This window comes from Pithys albifrons, chromosome 16 (assembly GCF_047495875.1).
Source record: "Pithys albifrons albifrons isolate INPA30051 chromosome 16, PitAlb_v1, whole genome shotgun sequence".
Taxonomy (NCBI): domain Eukaryota; kingdom Metazoa; phylum Chordata; class Aves; order Passeriformes; family Thamnophilidae; genus Pithys; species Pithys albifrons.
Genome location: NC_092473.1, coordinates 9,722,052 through 9,742,978, shown reverse-complemented (window position 1 = coordinate 9,742,978; position 20,927 = coordinate 9,722,052). Strand labels below are relative to the sequence as shown.

At 41.6% G+C, this 20,927-nt stretch overlaps 1 protein-coding gene across 1 annotated transcript in view; it reads right to left on the bottom strand.

Moving 5' to 3' along the window:
• Nucleotides 1–19,818, bottom strand: part of OTOA (otoancorin) — a 30,114-nt gene extending 10,296 nt beyond the window's left edge. Inside the window, exons 1-21 of the mRNA XM_071571082.1 lie at nt 19,635–19,818; nt 19,262–19,290; nt 19,141–19,171; nt 19,020–19,047; nt 18,065–18,152; nt 17,060–17,191; nt 15,551–15,786; nt 15,243–15,346; nt 12,919–13,025; nt 12,345–12,484; nt 9,874–9,997; nt 9,301–9,516; nt 8,710–8,877; nt 8,256–8,396; nt 7,626–7,681; nt 7,131–7,248; nt 6,558–6,631; nt 5,672–5,807; nt 4,640–4,830; nt 3,124–3,217; nt 1,875–2,004 (exon numbers count right to left, since the gene is read on the bottom strand). Coding sequence (XP_071427183.1) covers nt 1,875–2,004; nt 3,124–3,217; nt 4,640–4,830; nt 5,672–5,807; nt 6,558–6,631; nt 7,131–7,248; nt 7,626–7,681; nt 8,256–8,396; nt 8,710–8,877; nt 9,301–9,516; nt 9,874–9,997; nt 12,345–12,484; nt 12,919–13,025; nt 15,243–15,346; nt 15,551–15,786; nt 17,060–17,191; nt 18,065–18,152; nt 19,020–19,047; nt 19,141–19,171; nt 19,262–19,290; nt 19,635–19,713 — 2,422 coding nt within the window. The 5' untranslated portion in view covers nt 19,714–19,818. The remainder of the gene's footprint in view (nt 1–1,874; nt 2,005–3,123; nt 3,218–4,639; nt 4,831–5,671; nt 5,808–6,557; nt 6,632–7,130; nt 7,249–7,625; nt 7,682–8,255; nt 8,397–8,709; nt 8,878–9,300; nt 9,517–9,873; nt 9,998–12,344; nt 12,485–12,918; nt 13,026–15,242; nt 15,347–15,550; nt 15,787–17,059; nt 17,192–18,064; nt 18,153–19,019; nt 19,048–19,140; nt 19,172–19,261; nt 19,291–19,634) is intronic.
• Between the last annotated feature and the right edge of the window lie 1,109 nt (nt 19,819–20,927).

The window sequence follows — 20,927 nt, the reverse complement described above, 5'->3', positions numbered from 1 at the left end:
TTCTGCAGCTGAATAAACCCCATGTTCCAACAGTGAATCCAAGAGCAAAGCAACAGACAGGAGAGGTTCTTTTCCTCTGAAGTGCCCTGACAGAGATGTGTGTCATGTAAGCCTTGCTGACATCTGAACAAGGTGCAGACAGGAGCTGGATGTGTTAGAGAAGCACAGAGCTTGTTCTTCATGTCAAGCCTGTTGTTAAAATGTCAGGATCCGGAGAGGGCTGTTCACTCACCACAGAACTGTTTGGACACACAAACTGCCTTTAAAAACCTTATTTATGGGCAGGTTCTGGCCCTACATGTGATCAAACCAGACAGTTTCCATTGTGTGTTTTAACAAATCCTGGTCTTTGTTGGCATAATCTACCTCTAATGTTGATGGAAAGCAGAAATTAGAATTCTGATGGGGTTGTTTACTGCTCTCTCTCTCCTGTCACTGATTTAGGAAAACCTTATTAAATAATTATCCAAACCAAATAATCCCAACATGTTTTCAGATCCAGCCATTACCCGTAAAAAGCGGGAATTCCACAGACGCTGTGCCTGAGCTAAGCTCCCCCAGATAAATAAATTAAAGTGAGGATGTACAAAGTAGATTTGTGCTTTGAGAGGAGGCAGGGGAGGGATTAATTTGCATCAAAGGAAGCTGCAGCAGTGGGTAGAACACTGAAAAGATTGAATCTGTTGAGCAAACGGAAATGCTGTTCAGCTTCCACTGTACCAGCTGATGTTCTGTCTCCCTCTACACCTCCCTCTTGTGCAGCTGCATTGTCTCCCTTTCCCCTGCTGCAGAAGGTCAGCTTTTCTCATGTAAATACTGCCCAGCCAGGCACAGTGCAGCTCCCTTGCCCAAGCCATGAAACCCCAAGATTTGTGTCCTTGTTAAAAACGTTGCTTTTATCATTTGTAACACTGGTGTAATTACAGAGGGAAACACTAATTGGACTTCTGACTTTGCTTCCTGGAGCTGATGCTGCTTCACTCTTCCATTTGCTATACATCTAGTTTGATGAGAAACATCTATGTATTATAACATCTTGAATTCCTTCTCCAGCACTGCCACTGCTTTCCGGTAGCACGTTGGACACACAATTCCCATATTTCCTTGCATGTTCCATCTTGCCTCAAGCACCACCTTTGTTTCATCTTGATGTAGACATAGATGTAAGACCTCTGTCACTGGTAATTGTTACTAATATTAGCTCACAACTATTTCAGGAAGGAGAAATAATACAGTTATTGTAATAATAGAATAAAGTCAGAGTATGTACCTTGTCCAAAGAAAATGATCCATTTGTCACCAGAGCTTCTAATAGATTAGATTTAAATTTAAATCTTGCTAATTAAAATACCTTTTAGATTATCACAAATTTTGTCCATTTGAACAGGACAAACACAGTGCCACCACTGTCAGATCTAAGAACAGACGAGTCACCATATGTTCATGTCTGGCAAAGGATTAACTGTGTGCAATCTTCTGGCATGAGGGGAACTTGTCACCTTCACAGGTTTTGAATTTGAGGATTTTCACTCAGAAAAGTAAAAATAAACAAACCCCTCTAATTCAAATAATTTATCTTTTCCCTTTGTACACTCAGAATCATTCCAGGAGATGCTTATTCTGGCAATCCTGCAATGACATTAAGTGTTTCAGCAATTAGTGCATCATACAACTGTGGGCAACAGAACGAAGACTCACAGCTTTTGCTAAAAGTCTGCACCTCTTCAAGTTACCAATGCTTTCTTTTTTATTATTTGGCTTCCCAGAACACACACAGTGGCAAAGTGAAACAAAGCCTGTTTGAACTGCACCATCACAGCCCCAAATGTCCCCCCTGTAAATCAGGCCCTGTGCACAGACAGGTAAATACTGACCAGGAGTGCTGAGAGACGATGGGGTGTTGGCAGAGGCATTGGAGACAGACTCAAACACAGTTGAGAGAAGCTCTTCAGCTGAAGAAACGGGTCCAATTGTCTTTGCTATTTGTAAAATGATGTCTGGGAACTTCAAAAGGAAAGAAAGAAGGAGTAAGTCTTCTTTCTCCCTTTTAAAACAAACCAATTTGCAGAGAAGGACTTGTGCAGACCTTAGCAAATCAGGGGTCAGTAACAGCTCAGCCTCCATCCTATTGTGCACATGTTTGAGAGGAGAGTAAATTGGCTGCTACTGGAAGGTCAACAGCATACATTTGAGGGGGAAAAATTAGAAAGAAAGCAAATTCTGAGTGGTTCTCCCTCTTGTATGCCCCCTCAGCTTCTGGCAACACCTGAGCACTGCCTGATTGGAGTCTGTGTCCAGACCCTCCTGGAACAACCAGTTTCCCTATTCTATTTGGGTTTTAATTTGTTTGTCCTAAATTTGCCAGACAAGTATAAGAATTGAGGATAGGGACCCAATTAAATTGTGAGAAATAACTTTGACCTGTTTGCCTTCTCTCAGCTTTTTCTGACCTCTCTCCTTCAGCCTGCTAGACACCTTCCTTCCCTTTGAAGAGTCCTGCTCTCTTTGGTCAATTATAAGTGTTACCTCCAGTGGAAAAGTTGCTGACTGTGCTCACATGTTTCTGCTGAAGAAGAAATTCCTCATTCCAGCACAGTTTACTCCTATACATAAAAATTTGAAGCTTATAGGAAATAAAGAGGGCAAAGAAACTCCAAAGTGCAATGTTGAGTCTGTCAGTTATAGTTACAGGTGCTACACTGGCCCTGGGGCAAAGGGCCATGTGAGTAAATGCTAATTTGACCAGTATGATCCCATTAATAACAGGATAAGAAACGTAACTTTTATGGTTGGAAGGCAGAGGAATGGAGGAAATAACATTGCAAGGTGTAAAGTACTAAAATGAGTCTGCATCACTATAAAGGACCCATTTTTCCTATGTGACAATATACAATTATCACTGTAGATGTGCAAATAATGGTTTCTACTGACATTACCTTCAAGAAGAAATTTAAGAACCTTTGATGGAGTCAAGAACATGTGAAACATTAACATGGGTTCCTTGCCAAGGGATTATTCACCCAGTTCAGCTCTCAGGTTACATGATTTAGAATTGCATTGTGACATTCACAAATCCAGATTTTAAAACCTTTTATGAATTCAAAAGTTACAATAAAAGCATACCTTTTCAGCAAGGACATTTAATTCCTCTTTTGACAGCAGAGCTATGAATGGTCCAACATCTAATGTTGTTTCTGCTGTCCAGTTGCTTGAGGAGCTGAAGAAGTATTTTGAAAAAATATATTAATGAAGAATGTTTACAATCAAACTTTTACTAAACTTTAACATAAAGGAAACACAGACACTTCCATGCCAGTGTGGTGATTCACTGTTAGTAGCATCAGATTGCATTTTCTCATTCTTTGTGACAGAAAGGGCATTAGTGGGACTCCATACACTCAGAGAAAGCCTTCAAATACAGCAGTAATGGAGCTCTCCCTCTCCCTCAACAGCCATAGTATTCTTTGCATTACAGTGTTCAAGCAAGGAGAAATAATTCTTTTTTTGAAAGAAAATTCACCATTTTCTGTCAGGTTCCTACTGCAGCAGCAGTGTGCAAAATGGTATCAAAAGAGAAGTAGAAACATCATACAAATCTGACAAATGTTAGTCAGCCCTTTGGTGGGTAACTTAATAAAGCATTTGGATAAGGAATTGTCAGCCTGAAAGAGCCCATAGCAGAGCACAGTAACAAATCTGTTACTAGTTCATGTTCTCACAGAAAACTTTATTTGTTTTGTTGCTCTGCTAGAAGGATGTTTGAGTAGACAAATATTTTCAAAATAAAATGATATAAAATAAAGTAAAATCTTATTTAGCACAGTGTGGCATGATTCAATAAAATTGATCTGTATCAAGAGCAATGCAGGGATGGGATCTGGTGGAAGATAAAGCTCTTCCATCACTAGAAAAATGCTGACTAGGAGGAAGCTGAAAGAGCATCTAACATGATTAGGTGGATCAAGGGACAGGCTTTGGGTCTGAAGGGATGGTTAGAGACTCTGCATTCAGTCTCCCTTTCCCAAGGCAAGATAGTTCTAAGAGACAAAGCAGGAGAGAAACAGTGTATTCCTGCCAGACAGAGGATGGCTTTGTTCTTTGCATGGCTGATACACAGAATGGTTCCAATCACCCTCCTACCCAGAGCCATCAGTGACACCCAAATGCTGCCCTCTTGGCTGCTTCAGATGGTTGACTTTATATCCCTCTGCTTCTTCTCCAGCTTTCTCCTATTCCCACAGGTGCTTGCAGTCTTCTTTGCCTTCTCCCACCAGCACATCCAGTGTCCCACTTCCACCTTCCCATTCTTTGCATTCCCGTGCCATTCTTTGCCTGTAACACCCTTTCTCCTCCCAGGCCAGTGAGCCTGTTTGCCTGCCCCTCCTCACACATTACGCTTTCTCTGCTTTTCCCCTGGGACCCAAGACATGCAGGGCGTCCCTGGGGTTGTATTTTGCTCACAGCTATCCCGTTACACACGAGAACAGGAATGTCACTCTGGTGGACAGACCCCAAGCCTGGCCAGTGACAGAAGCTGCTTTGTGCTGTTTTCACTGCAGTTCACCTGGGCAAAGCAAATGCTTGGCATTTGCATGGCCAAACCATCAGCAAGAGCAAGGTGGTGTATTTAATACCTTACCCATATAACTCAAGGAGTTTGTATTTAATTTCAGTCCTCTGCTCGTGGCTGAGCTGCTGGCAGAGTTTGAATTGAGGCAGGGCGGCTGCCATTGCCTTCAGGGACATTCTGCCTTGGAGAAAGGCTGGAGGTAAGTGGCAGATTAGATTTCCAAGTAGGTCAACATCATATTCATCAGCAACAGAGCTGTTCTGAAACGAGAAGCATTTGTCCTGTTGGCAGAGCTAACCCTGGCTCTTGCCCTGTATCACAACCCATTTAAGCTCTGTGACCCTTTCAGGAACAAAGACACAACAGTTTGCACTGGCAACTTAATCTACAATTTCTGCTTAGACTGTCTTATGTTTTTCGCTTTCACCAATGCAATTGGTGATATTCAATAAGAACTTCTTGGAGCTTTCAGTGTTCTGTATTCCACACTGAAGCACACAGAGAAAATGCCACCACCCAACACCTGGTGCAGTTCTGTCTGGCAGCACAACCCTGAGCTGGCCCCTTGCAGCAAAGGGGCCCCAAGCTCTTGCTGTCAGAAGGCTGAGCTCAGAGGGGTTTCTCAGGCAGCTGCCAAAACACCAGGGATTACACAGCTGGTAGTATGTGTAAGGACAGGAATATTCACAGCTATATCAAAGAATTAGTTTCCGAAAAAACTGGTGAGTGCTGCGGCTCCCAGACCACAGAAGTGACAAATCCCCCCATGGAGCTTCCTGTGCCACACACAGCTCTGCAGGACTGGCACTGCCTGGAGCCAGGGAACAGCTCCAGGGGCAAACTGGTCAGCCCCAGGCTGTGCTGGCCAGTTCTTTGTGGCCAGAAACAACATTCCATGAGAACACTTTGTAACGTGGATGGAGTCAGGGAAAATTGTTGCAGAAGCTGTAAAAAGGTTTCCTTAGGCAGCAAACAATAAAATTGAGACATGAAAAAACACAAAAAGAATACAGATGGGTAAGTCAAGAACTTCTACAGAAGGTGAGTCTCTCCATGTCCATGGTGTCTCCTCCACCACTGCCCCTTCCCAGCCATACCCACCAAGCACTCCTGCACTTTCTGTAGCACAGCATTCCTTTTGTCAGGGCTTGGATTCAAAAGGTCCATCTCAGTCCTCCCCAGGCTTTCAATGAAAGGGACACACAAAGGGCCTGAAACATATTCCAGGTACTCAGCACTGCAGAGAGAATTCAAACAGCCTCAGAATGCAAACCCGACCTTCATACACCCATAACCAGACCATAAAGTCTGTGAGGACACAAACATTTAGGGACAAGGTTGGACTTGAAAAAACAGAAACCACAGGCCAGAAAAGTTGCAATTAATCCTCACATTACTTTAATGTCCATCTTCTTCCAGTTTCAACTGCACTTGAACTGAACTTCAAAAAATGAAAGTGTTCCAAGGAAGGAAAAAACGGGAAAGGGAAAGGGAACGGGAAAAGGAAAGGGAGAGGGAAAGGGAGAGGGAAAGCGAAAGAGAAAGTGAAAGGGAAAGGAATTAACAAGTTTTACGACTCAGATCTTATCAATGTACATTTTTTTCCTAAGGAAAAAAGCTGTCACTGAAATTTTGATGACTCTAGAAAAATGTCTTAAAACACACTGCAATGTTTTTAACCAGACACAGCAATATGCTTCAGCAGTACCCAGTGGTCTTGACTTACAAATTCACTCTCAAAAACCCCCTCAAATAAATAAGGAAAACAAGTCTCATAGTCTAGGGGGGGGAAAATCCAGTGTTGTGACAAAAATAGGCCACACTAAAAGACATCAAATATTATCAACTTTCACTTGACACAGGCTTTGCCTACAGTCAGTGACCACTTTTGAGAAATGACCATTAGTTTGAATCATCAGTTTTCTTGGGACTGAAGAGATTATTTAAAAAGTGCTCAGAATTTAAGATGTTGTAAGATGTAACTCACGGAAGCACCAGGAAGAGGAAGGGAGGAATAGATGCATTGGAGACTTTCCAAAACTTCCAAGCCAAACAATTAACCTAAAAGCAACAAAAATTTAGGAACTGAAACATCTGGCAATTTTGAGGAAGAACAAAAATATGGCTTTTTTATTGCAGCATATAAATCAGCACACATAAAACTGTGCACATTCTCTTCAGAGAGCATTTGTCTCTGGCTTTTTTTAGAGCTCTCAGTTTGTAGACATCAGAGATGGAGCATCCTGTATTTGGGTGCATGAGAGCATTTGTATGTTTTCAAAACTTCTATGTGTTTCCAAACAGATTACTCATGAATTAACAAGTCAGAAGGAATTTCTTGCAATTTGTAAGTGACAAATGAAATTGTCAAAATGAAGAATGAGAGCAAGAAAAATTCACACATAAAGGATTTAAATAAAATATGCTAACAGACATAACACAGACAAGATTAAAAAAAAAGGAAAAAATTAAAATCTAAAGTTGAATGAACCAAATTGTAATTTTCCTAGTTTTGATATTGGGCACTATGTTTATACACACAAAATCTTTTTGGTTTTACCTGATATGGAGAAAGCAGATGAAGATTCATTTCAAAGAATTTAAAATTGTTTAAAAACACATCTGTGCCCATGCTTTCTATGAGCTGACAAGTTAATCCTTTCACAAGCTGTCCTGTGCTGATAGGAAAAGCAAATTTCAATCTTTTGAGTATTTAAGCAGGATCTAGTCCTTATTCCCCACAACCCTGTCCTGAGATACAGTTTCTTGAACACCTCCCTCTCCTGTTTCTTGTAATTAATAGGCTACTGAAAGTAAAAATGCAAGGAAATTGAAAAACATCAACTAAACCTTAAAATACCCAAACCCCTGCAATGCTTTGATCCTGATTTTGGATTGGGAGACCCTTTCTAATGAGGAAGGTGAATTATCCTGTGCTATCCAGGAATGAATAAACTTAAGACAGTACAAAATAACCACATATGGTTCGCCTTGAAGTTGCTCTCATGACAAAACTAGTTTTAAACCCCATTTCAAAGGAGACTATAATTCATACCTGAGGAGGTCAACGGGATGGTTTTCCTTAGACAGTAATTCATACAGATACAAAGCCTGAAATAAAACCCACCATGCTTAAGGTTCAGTTCAGTTAATCCAGGTGTAAGACACAATGACTGCTGCAGGTTTATGTGCTCTCAGCTCTCTCATGTACTCTGCAGGCACTCCTTCGGTCCAGCCTGGCCAACCACAAGAGGTTTGGCATCCAGTGCTGAATTTCCTCTTCACACGACAAGACATCACTGACTGGTGTTATGGGATGATTTTAAACCTGTCCACGGTCCACGACCACTGAATAACTTGGGTTTGAAGGGACCTCTGGAGATCACCTGATTCAACCTTTCATCTCTCTGGACAGAGTCAAAGGGCTGACTGTCTATGCTAATGCCTGTTATACAGTACTGGAAAGAGAAAATTTACATGGCAGAATCTTAGGGACTTAAATTCAGGATATTAATGCTTCCCTTTCCATAGCTTTGTCTCATGATGTTGCCTAGGCCCTGACTGCCCTCTGGTTTTTTATGCTGAGACATATTTGGGGCAGTTCCTTCCTTTTATCTACGTTTCTTTTCCAATTCTTCCATCATACTAAACTGCAGAGAAATGGAAACTGCACAATCATTTTTACCTGGCTTCTTCTTAGTTCTTTTTCTTTCATCATTGAAGAACTATATCCAGTCTGCTTCCATAAACCAGAAAGAGAAACCTCTTTAAAGAAAGCCCCTTGTATATCTTTGACTGAGGAAGAAAAACCTCCAGATGTAGCTATCTAAAAAGAGGAACACAGAAATACATGGCATTTCAGAACTGATGCTTAGATTTACAGGATTTGCCCTTCTTTTTATTCTATGTAATATTTTGCTTAAGAGGATAAAGTAAAAACATGACAGTAATAAAAATGCAACAGAAATAAGCAAGGGAGATCCCTCCAAATACACGTGGTGTTCAGAAAAACCATCAGAACTATTAACCTTTGAGCTAAAGCACACATCTCAGAGGCAGCATTTTAAACCATGCTCTGCTTATCTGGTGACTGAGCTCTTGTGCAGAGACAACCTGCTACACACTCAGTTTAAAATCACCTTCCTGAGGATCCCTTGCTGCTGTGCAGGGGATAAGTCAGACAAGTACTGGGATGTTGTGCCTCGAATCAGCTGCGAAAGCTCCCCTGGGTTCATGCTGTGGAGGGACTGGGTGCTGATGCCTGTCACCAATGCACCCATTTGGCTGACATTATGGAATGACAAAACCTGCAGAGAGAACAGCACAAACAAACAGGAAGTAAAAGTCAATAAATAAACCAAAACTACTACCATTGAATACTTTATGCAATTCTTGCCTGGGGATGCACTTTCTGTGTCTGTCCAGGAGAACAAATGCATGAAGTTTCTCAGAAGTTCCTTTTTCTGAAACTTCAGCAGGACCCTGACTCCTTCCATTACTGTGTATTTGAAATACAGTCTGGGACTGTGGAACACACAGAATAATACACACAACTGCCAAATACAAATACTCCTTCTTCCTGTTACTAGACAAGTCCTTTGGGAGGTACAGTCTTGCATGTTTTTATTTGACTTAAACACATTTTTCAGACCATTAACTTTTCAAAATCTATGGTTATTGGCCATTTCACTTTTAAAAACAGAAGGTAGAAAAGCTGTTATCAGAGGTACCTTTTCATAAGAGAGGTATTTATTGGATAGAATCATAACTTGGCTCTTTGCCCACCCAGAGACTTGGTTTAATGTTGCAATAGCATTGTGCACTGCTTCAGGTGACAGAGATTCCAGCTGACTTGAAGTTAGTCCAACCACAGCATCTGACAGAGATCCAAGGGTATCATTCAATGTCTGGTTTTGCATGGCGATGTTCAGGAGTTGGGATTTGAGCTGAATCAAACAAGAAGAGCAGATGGGAAACAAAAATCTGCCAAGAGATAATTTCCATTATCACCCAAAACAATAAATGGAGTCTCTGGAATAGGCATTGGCAAATATTCAGTGATCACACACTTCACAAAATTTCAGAAATAGAACAACAGTTGTGAAAGGAATATGGAACAGGAAGAAACAGAGTGACAAAGGAATGAGTACCCAAAATGGGCTTCTGTTCTTTCTATACTTGAGAACTACTCATCCTTATTTTTTAGATCCCAGTAATTTTTCATTCTTTTCTTCCCTTATTCAAGAAGAAAGTCCCTCTTCCTCTGTTTTAGGTTAGGCAAGAGGAACAAGTCCTGCACCCACCTTGTGAACCTCAGCCTGGAAACCTCTCAGCTGGTTGCATTTAATCATTTGATGCAGTAAAGCCCGGGCCACTGCTGCATCCATCTGCTCCAGGTCATCATAAAAGCAAACCAACAAACCCAGCCTGTGGGGTAGAGACACACAGGGTAACTTCTGATAGGAGAGGTGTCACCCTTAGGAGAGGGAAGCACAGGATGCTACACCCTGTGCTAAGAACCTGAGTCATTTCTGTCTGTCATTTGTGCCTTCAACTACAACCTTCAAAACCCACCCAGCCTGTAACTGGGGCAGGAGACACTGCCCTGGCCTCTGCATTCTGCTGAGCTCTGCCCGGATTGCTCGTGCTGTTGGGAACTGAACTGTTGTGGTTCCATTTGTCCATGGCTGGATTCTCCCAGTTAACAACTCCACTCCCCTGGGCAGTATAATCTTGAAAAGGATGAAGGGCTATTACTAAATCTCTGGAAATGGCTGCTGAGTTCTTATCTGGATTGACTGGATGTTTTGAACTCTAAATCCCACCTGGATTTCACATGCAACATAACTCACAGATGTTCCAGAGCAGCAGCTCAAGCACTACATGGCCTCTTTATTGCTCAGGTTTAAACACAGCCTGTTGTATCTCACATCAAACCCATGACTGGCTGATGGATGGAGATCTGTCCAGTTCAACAGCAGCTGGGAAAGTCTGCTGAGGTGCAGTGCTCAGCAGTGCCAGAACAGCTGTCTGGAGGTGTATTTGAACCAGATGTGCAGCTCGTGTCCCTCATGCAGATGTAAGTCAACATTTCCATTAACCTCTGTAAAGTACAACCACAGCCACAGCTGGGGGGCAGGAGCAGCCACACCACCAAGGGGAAATGCCTGTTGACTTAGGCCTTGTGCTAACTTAATGCCACCACTGCAAGGAAAGAGCTCGGAATTGCTTATCACTCTCGCTGGACTTTGAGCTTTATAGTGGGGATGATGGACTTGTTCGTAGGAAGCCTGAATTGATTCCCTGTCCCTGTAAGCTCTTAGTCTTTGTTTTCATAATTTACACAGAACAAGAACCTCACAGAAGTGGCCAAAGCTCAGCTTTCCTGCTACAGTCCCTGGTTTTTAGCAATTCAACGAGGCATGGGCAGTCTGGGCCATAATGTCCAGATGTAAATCAAATCAATGGTGGACAATGCACAGCACAAACTCAGTCATTCTGCAGCACAGAGAGGCTTTTAGTTCCTCTAGTCCCTCAAAAACAACCTGCTAGAGATACAACAATACACTGCTTCAGCAACCTATCTGAATTCATGAGACATCATCAAACCAACATACAAATCAAAGAAACATCTATAAGAGCATTTTTATAACAAATAATTACGTTCCAATGCATTACTGCATTCCCACCAAGAGCTCTTCATCTCCTTTGGGATTAGCAGCAATGAATAACACTACTTCATGAGTATTATAAACTAAGTGTGTTGTAAAAATGGAATATATTAAGGATCACGGAGCAAGACATTTCTCTCATCTGTGAGAATGTGGCAGCTCTGGTGAGTGGCAAAATCATTTTTAAGATTTCTGACAGTGAAATTTAGAGCGTGGGCATAATTCTGCTCTCACTCACCCCTCTGACAATGAGCAATCCTTCATGGGAGTCAGCGCTGCACTGCAGCACTGACAGGAGCTCTGAAGCCATAAAGCATATTCTCCATTAGTTTAAAACACCAAGGTATCCCCCAAGGAGACTACAAATAACTTCAGACAGTGGTGTCTTGGGACTAAATAGATCCACGGATACGACAGTGTACATGTAAATGTGGAGCACGGCTCTGCCTCACAGCAGCCACACTCGCTGACTGTTTATGAGCAAGAGCAGTTCATTTGGGTTTTTTATTAAAGTTAGTTCAGTGCTGATTTGACAGCCCTGAAAATGCAGTTTGCTGCTTACACACATATTCAGCACAGCTCATCCCTACCCTGCAGGACAAAGAGGACAGCAGGACAGGCTTTACAGCTCCTCACTTTGTGACCTCTCTGGTAACACCCACATCAGTTAAAAACTACCTGCAGTTCTGGCTGACATGAGTTAAGATTTCCTCCTTCATCCTAACTGCAACATGACTTCCTCAACACAACTCCACCTTCTGTGAGCCAAACAGCCAAGACAACTCGTGTCCTGCTCTCCCAGTTTATTTTATTGCTGCCCTGTACAATGGGATGGAGCTCTGACAGGGTCCCAAAGACACTGCTGGAGTCTCCCTACCAGTACTAGAGGCATCTCCTCACTGTGCAGCAGGAGACAGAGCATCAGCTAATTAGGCACACTTCCAAAAACTCATAAAGTAGCAATTCTTCACTGTTGCTAAACAGGGCTGGATTTCAGCCAAGACTTTTCTGCTGGAAGGAAAAAGCTCTGCCATATTGCTGATTGCTCCCCTCTTTTCTCCTCATCCATACACAGCCATGAAAAAAAGGAAAAGCAGCCTTGCCTGTAGAGAGTTGAAGTGTTCCTCACATCAAACCCTGATGAGTTTATCCTCTCCAGGAAGGCCTGTGCCAGCTCTGGGGTGATGTCATACACCATGTCCAGCTGCTTTGTGGCATTGTCATAGCTAATGAAGAGTCTGATCTGACCAGGACAAACAAAATCATGCAGCAGCATTGGGAAACAATGGCATCCAATAAAATATATATTTGACACACTAAATTCATTGACCCCATTCATGTTACAGAGAAAAGAAGACAGATTTGGGTAACATGGTATTTTTGAAGACAAAGCTGAGTGAGTGATTTGAGCAATTCTCTGCCAAACTGTCAAATAATTTGAGGGCTTCTCTCATTGGTTCTTTTCAGTAGAAGCCACAGTTTACTGATACAAACAATCATGTTAATGGTAGGCACTTTAAAATTCCAAATATAGAAGAAAATTTGTAAATAATATGTTTAAATATATTTTTTCCCCTTATATGAAGTTTTTTCATGTTTAAGTTTGCATTTGTGTTCATATTGTTTGTAGGTGACATCACTTAGTAATGACATACCCAACCACACTTTGTTACTTACTTCTTTGCGAGTAATTTTCAGAATTTCTTCTAATGGCAGATGGACCATGTATCTTCCCAAAATCCATAAGCTTTCTGCACTGACCCAAGAAGCTGATTCATTGAACTCTGTTTTGTACAAATAAATACTCACTACAATGTTAAGAAATCTATTGCTTTTCAAAGATATTGTACCCAGTATATTGTTATTGGTAAATAACCAAAAAATACCTGCAAATCAGAAAAATCATAAAAGGAGAGAGTCAAGTTCCCTCCATTGGCTACATTTTAGCACTGCAATTTTATGAGCCCATACATTTTTTAATGAAAATGAAATAGTGTTTCAAATGTCTCAAATTGTCTTGTATGAAAACATTAATGTTTTATGTTGTCGAAATAGAAAATGGATAAAGTGTGGGACATGAAAAATTAAACCAGCAATATTAAATATGGAGCAGTATTTTTAAAATTCAGTTTCCCTAATCAATTATATTATTTAAGAACATCAGGAAGGCATGATAGTTTGTAACACTTTATATGTAATATATTATTACTGATGCTGCCCCTTGTTTCAGCAATATGCAATAGCAATAACAGAGAAAATGAAAAATCGTTCAAATACCTCTATGGAAATAAGTTGGCAAAAATACAAAATACTGCAAAACAGTTAAAAAAATGGCATTCATTTAGCTATGTTCTCACAAGGATTGGAAATGAAATCAAGATCCAAATATCCCTGAGAAAAAAAAGTATTTATGACTCTGAGCCACAGATTGTTTTCTCCAAGGTATCGTAATTTGGATGGCTCAGTGTGTGATACCTCTGTTGATACAACTCTGGTAGAATAAAATCACCAGTGCACTTTGAAGAGTTTTCAGTGTCTGAAGAAACATCACCCTGTGTCTATCAGAAGCTGAAGAACCCCATTTAGTGATTTTTTTTTTTGAAAACACAGATCTAAGCTCCTTAACCAAGGCAAGATGATGCTCCCAGAAGACCTGTCAGGCCTGTTTTTAAAGTGATGTTACCTCCCATTACCAGGAATATTAAAGAGCTGAAAGACATGACAGAGGAAAGAAAAACTAGCACAATTTAAGGATGTTGCCTGTGGCCTTCAGCAGAACAGAGCTGTAGGTACCAACCATGGTAGGTGTGATGCCCAAAAATTGATCCCTTTCCCAGGTGGTCCCAATGCTACCCACATATAAAGTGAAAAAATCCCACTAGTGCAGGAGTCCTGTGCTGCCCTGCCCTCTGTGCTGTGGGTTCACCTCCTCTGCACTGCTCTTGGCACGAGAAGCTGCAACAGGAGGTAAGAGGGGCACGTTAATTCCCAGTCCCTCTGGAGCTGGGGGATCCTCCACAGCCTGAGGGGTCACTGATGCTTCAGACACTCCCCAAGGTGACACTGAGGGACATTCCCAGGACTGCTGAGGATCAGCAGGCAAGTTCTGCATCTTTGCTCCCCCAGCAGTGCCCTGGCAGTCACACCACCTACAGCAGTGCCGTGAACTTCCTCTCTGTGACTTAATGGGTGACTCTGGTAATGTGAAACAGCTTGAAGAGCCAGGGGACAAATTTAGCTCCTCTGAAGCCAGTGGGCCTTTTGCCCTTGATTTCTAGGGAAAGAGGAAGGACACACACATCTAGGAGTGCCAGGACAGCTCTGCTGGGATGCTGAGGGAAGCCCAGGCAGCAGCAGTGATGGCTCAGAGCCGCTGCACAGCCCCCTCTGCAGCCTGCCCTGCACTGGCACAGCTGTGGCACAGCTGTTCGAGGCACATTAACCCTGTTAACAGATGTGTTAAAATGCACACAATCAGAATTAACTGTTTCTATCTAGTCCCTTTTCTGATCGAGCCAGTGCCTTGTGCAGCAGAACTTTCACAATATCCTGCATTTTTTGAGTTTTTAAGCAGTGCATTGGCTAATGTTTCCTGAGCCACAGCTACTTTTCTATTCTGAATGCTCAGAAGTGAACAACACACCTTGGCAGAGCACCTGACCACTGTATCCTGTTTCAGTCAGAAAAAATAGAGAGAAAAGACCAGAGTACTAGAAAAAGACTGAGTATAACTCTACAGAAGAGATGAAGAGTCCATTGGTTGGACTTAATGATCCCAGAGGTCTTTTCCAATCTTACCAGTTGTACGATTCTATTCTATAAGAACAAGCATCTGTGGAGAGCTATTTGTCATGAGTAACAAAAATATTTGCTGTATTCTGGAGAAAAGGTATTCTAGACAACTACTCTTAACAGGCCTGTGTTAAATTCAGTACCATGGATAGGCCTTTCCTGACTTTTTTTATCATAAACAAGAAGAAAACACTTTGAAAATAACATACCAGTCATGTTATAAGATTTTTGTAGAATCTGCTTCATCCAGCCATACAGAGCTCTCTGAGTATTTGCTGAGGTTTTGTCATAAAGGTCCTTGAATAAGGATGATCTAAGTGATACAGGGGCATGTTAGTTCACTAATGAGTTAACAATCTATTTGTTAAAAAACCCACAGGGACAAATTATTTTATAAACAGCAACATATAAGCACAAAGCTGTACGTGGAAAACAGACTGACACAATATGGCAACCTCTTTAAATAGTCAGCAAATAGGGCATGGCATTAATTGTGTCTGAAAAATAAATAGCTTACAGGTTTCTGAAAGCATCCTCCTGCAGAACGTTTGGGAGGCTCCCAATGACATCAGGTTGGAGATAGTTCAGTGCTGACACACGTAAAACCTGGCCCAGGATATCCACACAGTCCAAGGCACTCAGAGCCAGGAAGCATTTATCCAGAGTTAAAAGGAACAAGGTCCTGTTTACTCCTGGGCTTTGAAAAATTCTCTCTCTAGTCTTGTCCCAATCAAGAATAATATATCCCATTTTCTGCAAGCAACAAAGAGTTAAAAGAACATCTCCTGTATTAATTCAATACCTTAGTAATTTTGAGGCCTGACAGAGAGCACTCTACAAATAATATGGTGCTGTTCTCATGAAAAAATTGATGCAAAATACGGTGTTTGCATTACTTCAGATAATTCCTTTCTGTCATTGGGCAGAGACCAGCTTGAGGTTTTTTTACAAAATCAAAATGAAAGCCAGAAAAATAACCAAAATGACTGAAATCATAGAGTGAAACAAAAATTGAAGGGATAGGAAAATGAATATGGAATGGAAAATGGATATTGGAATTGAATAGGTATTACTTAATACATAATTAAATAGATAGACATCTCTAGACTAGATGTTTTTCATGCAGTATTCCTGGCAGCTGTTACTACAAACATCCCTTCCAGAAGATGGGGCAATATGGAACAATCTTCTGAAGCAGCATGTGCCATTCACAAGCCGTGTCTGGGACAGCCTGTTCAGTGCTGGGGATTTACAGTTTATTGTCAGGGCTCCTGGCATGGTGCACACCTGCCCCACACCCGATCCGTGTGCTCTGGCACAGGAGCTGCTCCTGCGCTGTTTGAACAGGGGATTGCACGTGTTTGTTCGGGGCACTCCCCTCCTGTGTCTCAGGACCAATCCCCACCCCCGGCCATGCTCTTCCTCCCAGCAGGGAAGGTGCCAGGTGCTCTCACCCCTCAAGACGTGATCCCACCTGCGCTGGAGATCTCTGCAGGACAATCCTCCCTGCCAGGCACCCACCGACCCTGAGCGAGACTCCCAAGGTGTGTCACGTGGGGAACACACCACGGAGACCAGCAAAGGATGCTGTGCTGCCTCACTTCCAAATGCTCCAACAGTTTGCTCACATGTTCCCCTAACTAATTAACAAACTAACTAATTAACAAAAGAACTAATTTCCTTCTTCAGTCATCTCGGCTCTCTTTCTAGCCACTGAAAAGAAGTTACTCACTGAGAGTAACTGGTCCTACCTGCCTTAGATATTAGTGTAGGAAGGCCAATCACTCTCTGGAGATGTTTCTCTCACTGATTACAGTGAAAATCCAAATGGCTGACTTGCACTTGGCAGCAAACTTGTAGACACTAAGAACTAAATGAAGTAAGTCTAACCTAAGGCTCCCGGAATCTGATCCCAGCCAGGCCAGAAACTGCAGGGTGTCCATGAGAGAGCCCCCAGTCTGTCCCCTCCCATTAATCCAAACCACTGACTGCAGCTTTTCCTTTTCCCAAGTGCAAAGGGACTTACAAGATGCTCCTTCCTGCTGTTGAAGAGATACTTCATTGCAGTTTGGAACTGCTGCTGATCAAGTTGTTGGAGTTCAGACAGCAGTTGCCTGGGCTGGTTTAAAAGGTTCTTCAGGTAACTTTTTATGGACATCTGAAGTATAGAAAAATAATACTATATATAATAATATACATAAAACTCAAATTTATTGTACTAAGGGCACCTTTACTCCCTGAAAATCTGTGCTCAAGGAGAACCAAGTGCTTAGCTCCAGTATTGTCTGTGCTGTCAATGGCCAGACTAACGGTTCTCCACACAAACTGGAAACAAAAAGAATCTAAATGTATTCTGAAAGACAGTTATTTTCAAATTCTATTCTTGGCTTCATAAATAAGTCCTCTCCAAGGAGCCTTTTAACAAAGATGCCTCAGTTTGTCACTTCATAAAACAAGAGTAGTAAAGCTTTTCTGCTTCACACAGCAGAGCTGTGAAAATTAAACTTATTATTATTACTTAAAAAAGGAAAGGAAATGTGCAATTAGATGGGAGGAATAGTCTGCAGCAGGTCTGAAGCCAAAAATATTCTCTCTCACATCAAACTGCATTACCAGTTAACAATCTCATGTCTACTTTGAAAAATCCAAGGGGAATCATAACATTGGAACAGAAAGCACTGTAATGCTCATTAGCAGCAGACTGGAGTAAAATCCCTTCTAATTCCTGACAGAATTATTTCAGAATTGGTGTGGAATTTGTGTTGCAGTTCTTTGCTGCCTTTGGTTAACTTGCACTGCCATCAACAAATACTAACAGAGGAAAAGCAATATTATTACTGTTATTTCTGCCTTGCATACTCCTGCAGTCTTAGGGGGAAAAGACAACCAAAACTGCCTATTCCTATTTAGCTGCTGGACTCTAGATGTGTTAGTTACCTCTGTTACTGACCACCTAGTTTTGGCTACAGAGATAAGTTGCTTTTTTAATTCCTTTTTATATAAAAATTTTCATATATTTTATGTCACAAACCTGGAGGCTGCTAAGAGTAAATGTAACTCCCTGGGCATGAAAATATGCCATGACTTTTGTAAGTATATCTGCTGTCCAGACATTAGACCTGGAACAGAAAACAGGACCAAAAATGCCAGTAAAATAATATAACATGTAAAATAGCAGATTACAAGAGTAAAGAAGAAAAAGAAAAGCAAACAGTGCTACTAACAACATAATAACACAAGTATTCAGACCTTTGGCCTAACCAGAGGAGTAGTTGATCTATTTAATGCAATGAAAATACATGGTTCAGTGAGGAATGGAATTAATTAGTTATGTTTTTTTCATTTAAATCCACAACCACCCACAATAATCTCCGTTTTCCAAGGTGTTGCCATTAGTGCCATCCCCAGGATGTGCCTCCTGGCACCACTCTGCCTGTTCTCATCTGCCTGCAGAAAGCACAGGGAGGAAGGTCTTTCTGTGCTGCCTTTCGCTCAGTACAGTCATTAATTTCTTCTTTACACAGCCACTGATTTCCTCAAACTATGTAGGAGTGGAATGGCCTTTGAGGCTTATACAGCTCTTTGAAATTTAGACAAAATTAGCAAATAATTCAAAAGTCAGCAGGAGCTGGAGGGTGGGATGGAGTGGGATTGAAAGAGGGAGGTGGACAGAAAGCTGGAGCCGCACCCAATTCCTTGAGAAGCCATTCTGACACATCTGAACAAAGTTAACCATCAAAACTTTGAGAACTGTAGTAGGTGTTTATTCTCAGCCTCATTCTATGCATATTTTCCCCCCCTTTTTGTGAAAAACAGCTTTTCCCTTGTTAAAAGGAAAATCTCCTCCCAGGAGATCTAAATCAAAGCAATCACATGTGCCAATTTCATTCTATCCATAATGTTCCAGTTTCTGTGGAAATGAAACAGATCATATCTGAAGAGCAAGATAATACTGAAAAATCAAGCTGGTGAGAGTAATACATTACCTTTGAAAATTAAGTATATCAAGGAGGGCTGCACATGAAAAATAGAAGATAAAAAGTTGTGGTGAGATACTGAGTTTTAATTCATTTTAGAAGTGTAAGTTGGTACAAATTTGTACATTACCATTCAGATATTTCCCAGTTATTACTTCCTCCTAAGGAAAAATTATAAATACATGTAATAAATTATTTGCTTTACGTTTTAATATAAAATGTTAGTAGAGAGATCAAATAAAAATACTAACCACAGCTTTGTGTAGTAACGGAGGCAAATCTGGAAAAGATTATCCCATTATTAGATGTTAATTTAATGTTTTATCATTTGTGTTACACAAAAAACATGTATTGTATGCAGTGATCAAAACTATATATATAAATATATAATTTATTTGCAAGCATTTAGTGCAGTTTTGATTGAATTCATACACAGAAAACAGCAAAATAAAAGGCTATTAAATAATAATCAGTCTTGGTGATACTCTTTGCTGGCATAGCTCCATGAGGTCACGAGAGCAGAGTCTGTGGTCTCGGTTACTAAACAGCTCTGCACCTATTTATTACACACAGCTTTTCCCATCCACACAACATATACTCCTCAGAAAGGAGTTCTGGTCTTACCTTCAGGGTTCTGAGTGTGAGCAATCTCAGCGTTATTCACTGATACCAACAAAAAACAGATCTTCAGAAGTCTGGACATTTCTTCTGGTGTTTATTAGAATCAAAAGATTTTCGGATTGAAAAGGAAAACAGAACTGAGTCAAAAGGCAATATTCACCCCAAACTTTCACAGCTATAAATCAGAGCAGCCCATGCGACAGAGCACAGATAGAGATCAGAATGATCTAAAAGTACTTGCTCCCAAGATTTTAATTTAGATCTTTTTCCAGGATACAGATACATTTTATGCAAACACATGCCAAGTGTGCATGTTCAGCCAGATTTACTTCCCTTTTACCAAGTGGCTTGTTCAATTTTCTTCCCAGTAGCACCATTTATTTACTAAGTCACGCTCCAGCTCAACATGGCTCCAATGCAGCTTTGTTAAAGTAAGAAAACAAATCCTTTTAAAATCAGATAAAATAGAAGAGAAATGGAGGGAGTGAAAACAGAAATAATAAAGAAGGTCCAAGCAAAGCCTAAGCCTTTTCCAGCACCATCACTGTAGGCAGGGCTGGGACCCTTCAGTGCAGCTCTGAATGCACAGGTGGGGTCTGGGACCTCTCCAGGCAGGGACAGGGAAGGAAAGCTCCCCTTCCCTGCTGCCACCCCTCTGCACAAAGGGGCAGAACACCCTCATGCTCCTCTGGAGTAGAGGGAGAGTGACACATTTGGAAAATGGAGTGCAAGACCACTTCACTCAGATAGATCAAAGCTGCAGTCTTTGCACTCAGGAGAAGTGTCCCGTCGTTGTCCACCATCACCTCACACACACTTTGTATGGGAATAGATGTGTTAGTGGCTCTTGCTGTCCCTGCTGCCCTGTGTTCTCTGGCACAAAGATAAATTAGCTGAAAGGGTCGTAACAGATACATGGAACTTTTCACTGGGCTGTCACTGATTCTCACCAGAGAGGACTGACAGTCTCACAGTTGTCCTAAACAAAATGGATGTGATGCTTTCGGTCCAGTTCCCTCAGGAAAAGGATACACACTGCAGCAATGCACGGGATGGAAAGGAAGCAGAGACTGAGCAGCTCTCCCTCACAGCAGTTGCTGCAGCCTCATTCCCTCCACTCATAAGCTGCTTAAATCCACGCTGAATTACTGCAGAGAGGATTTTCTGCTGCTGCACCCTCAGCCTGGCCCTCTGCTCAGCCCCCAGAGCCGCCAACCCCACAGGTGAAACAGCAGATGGATTTGACACTGGGTGATGCTCAGCTCCACAGACTGCAGCTCCTTACACTGGCATTGT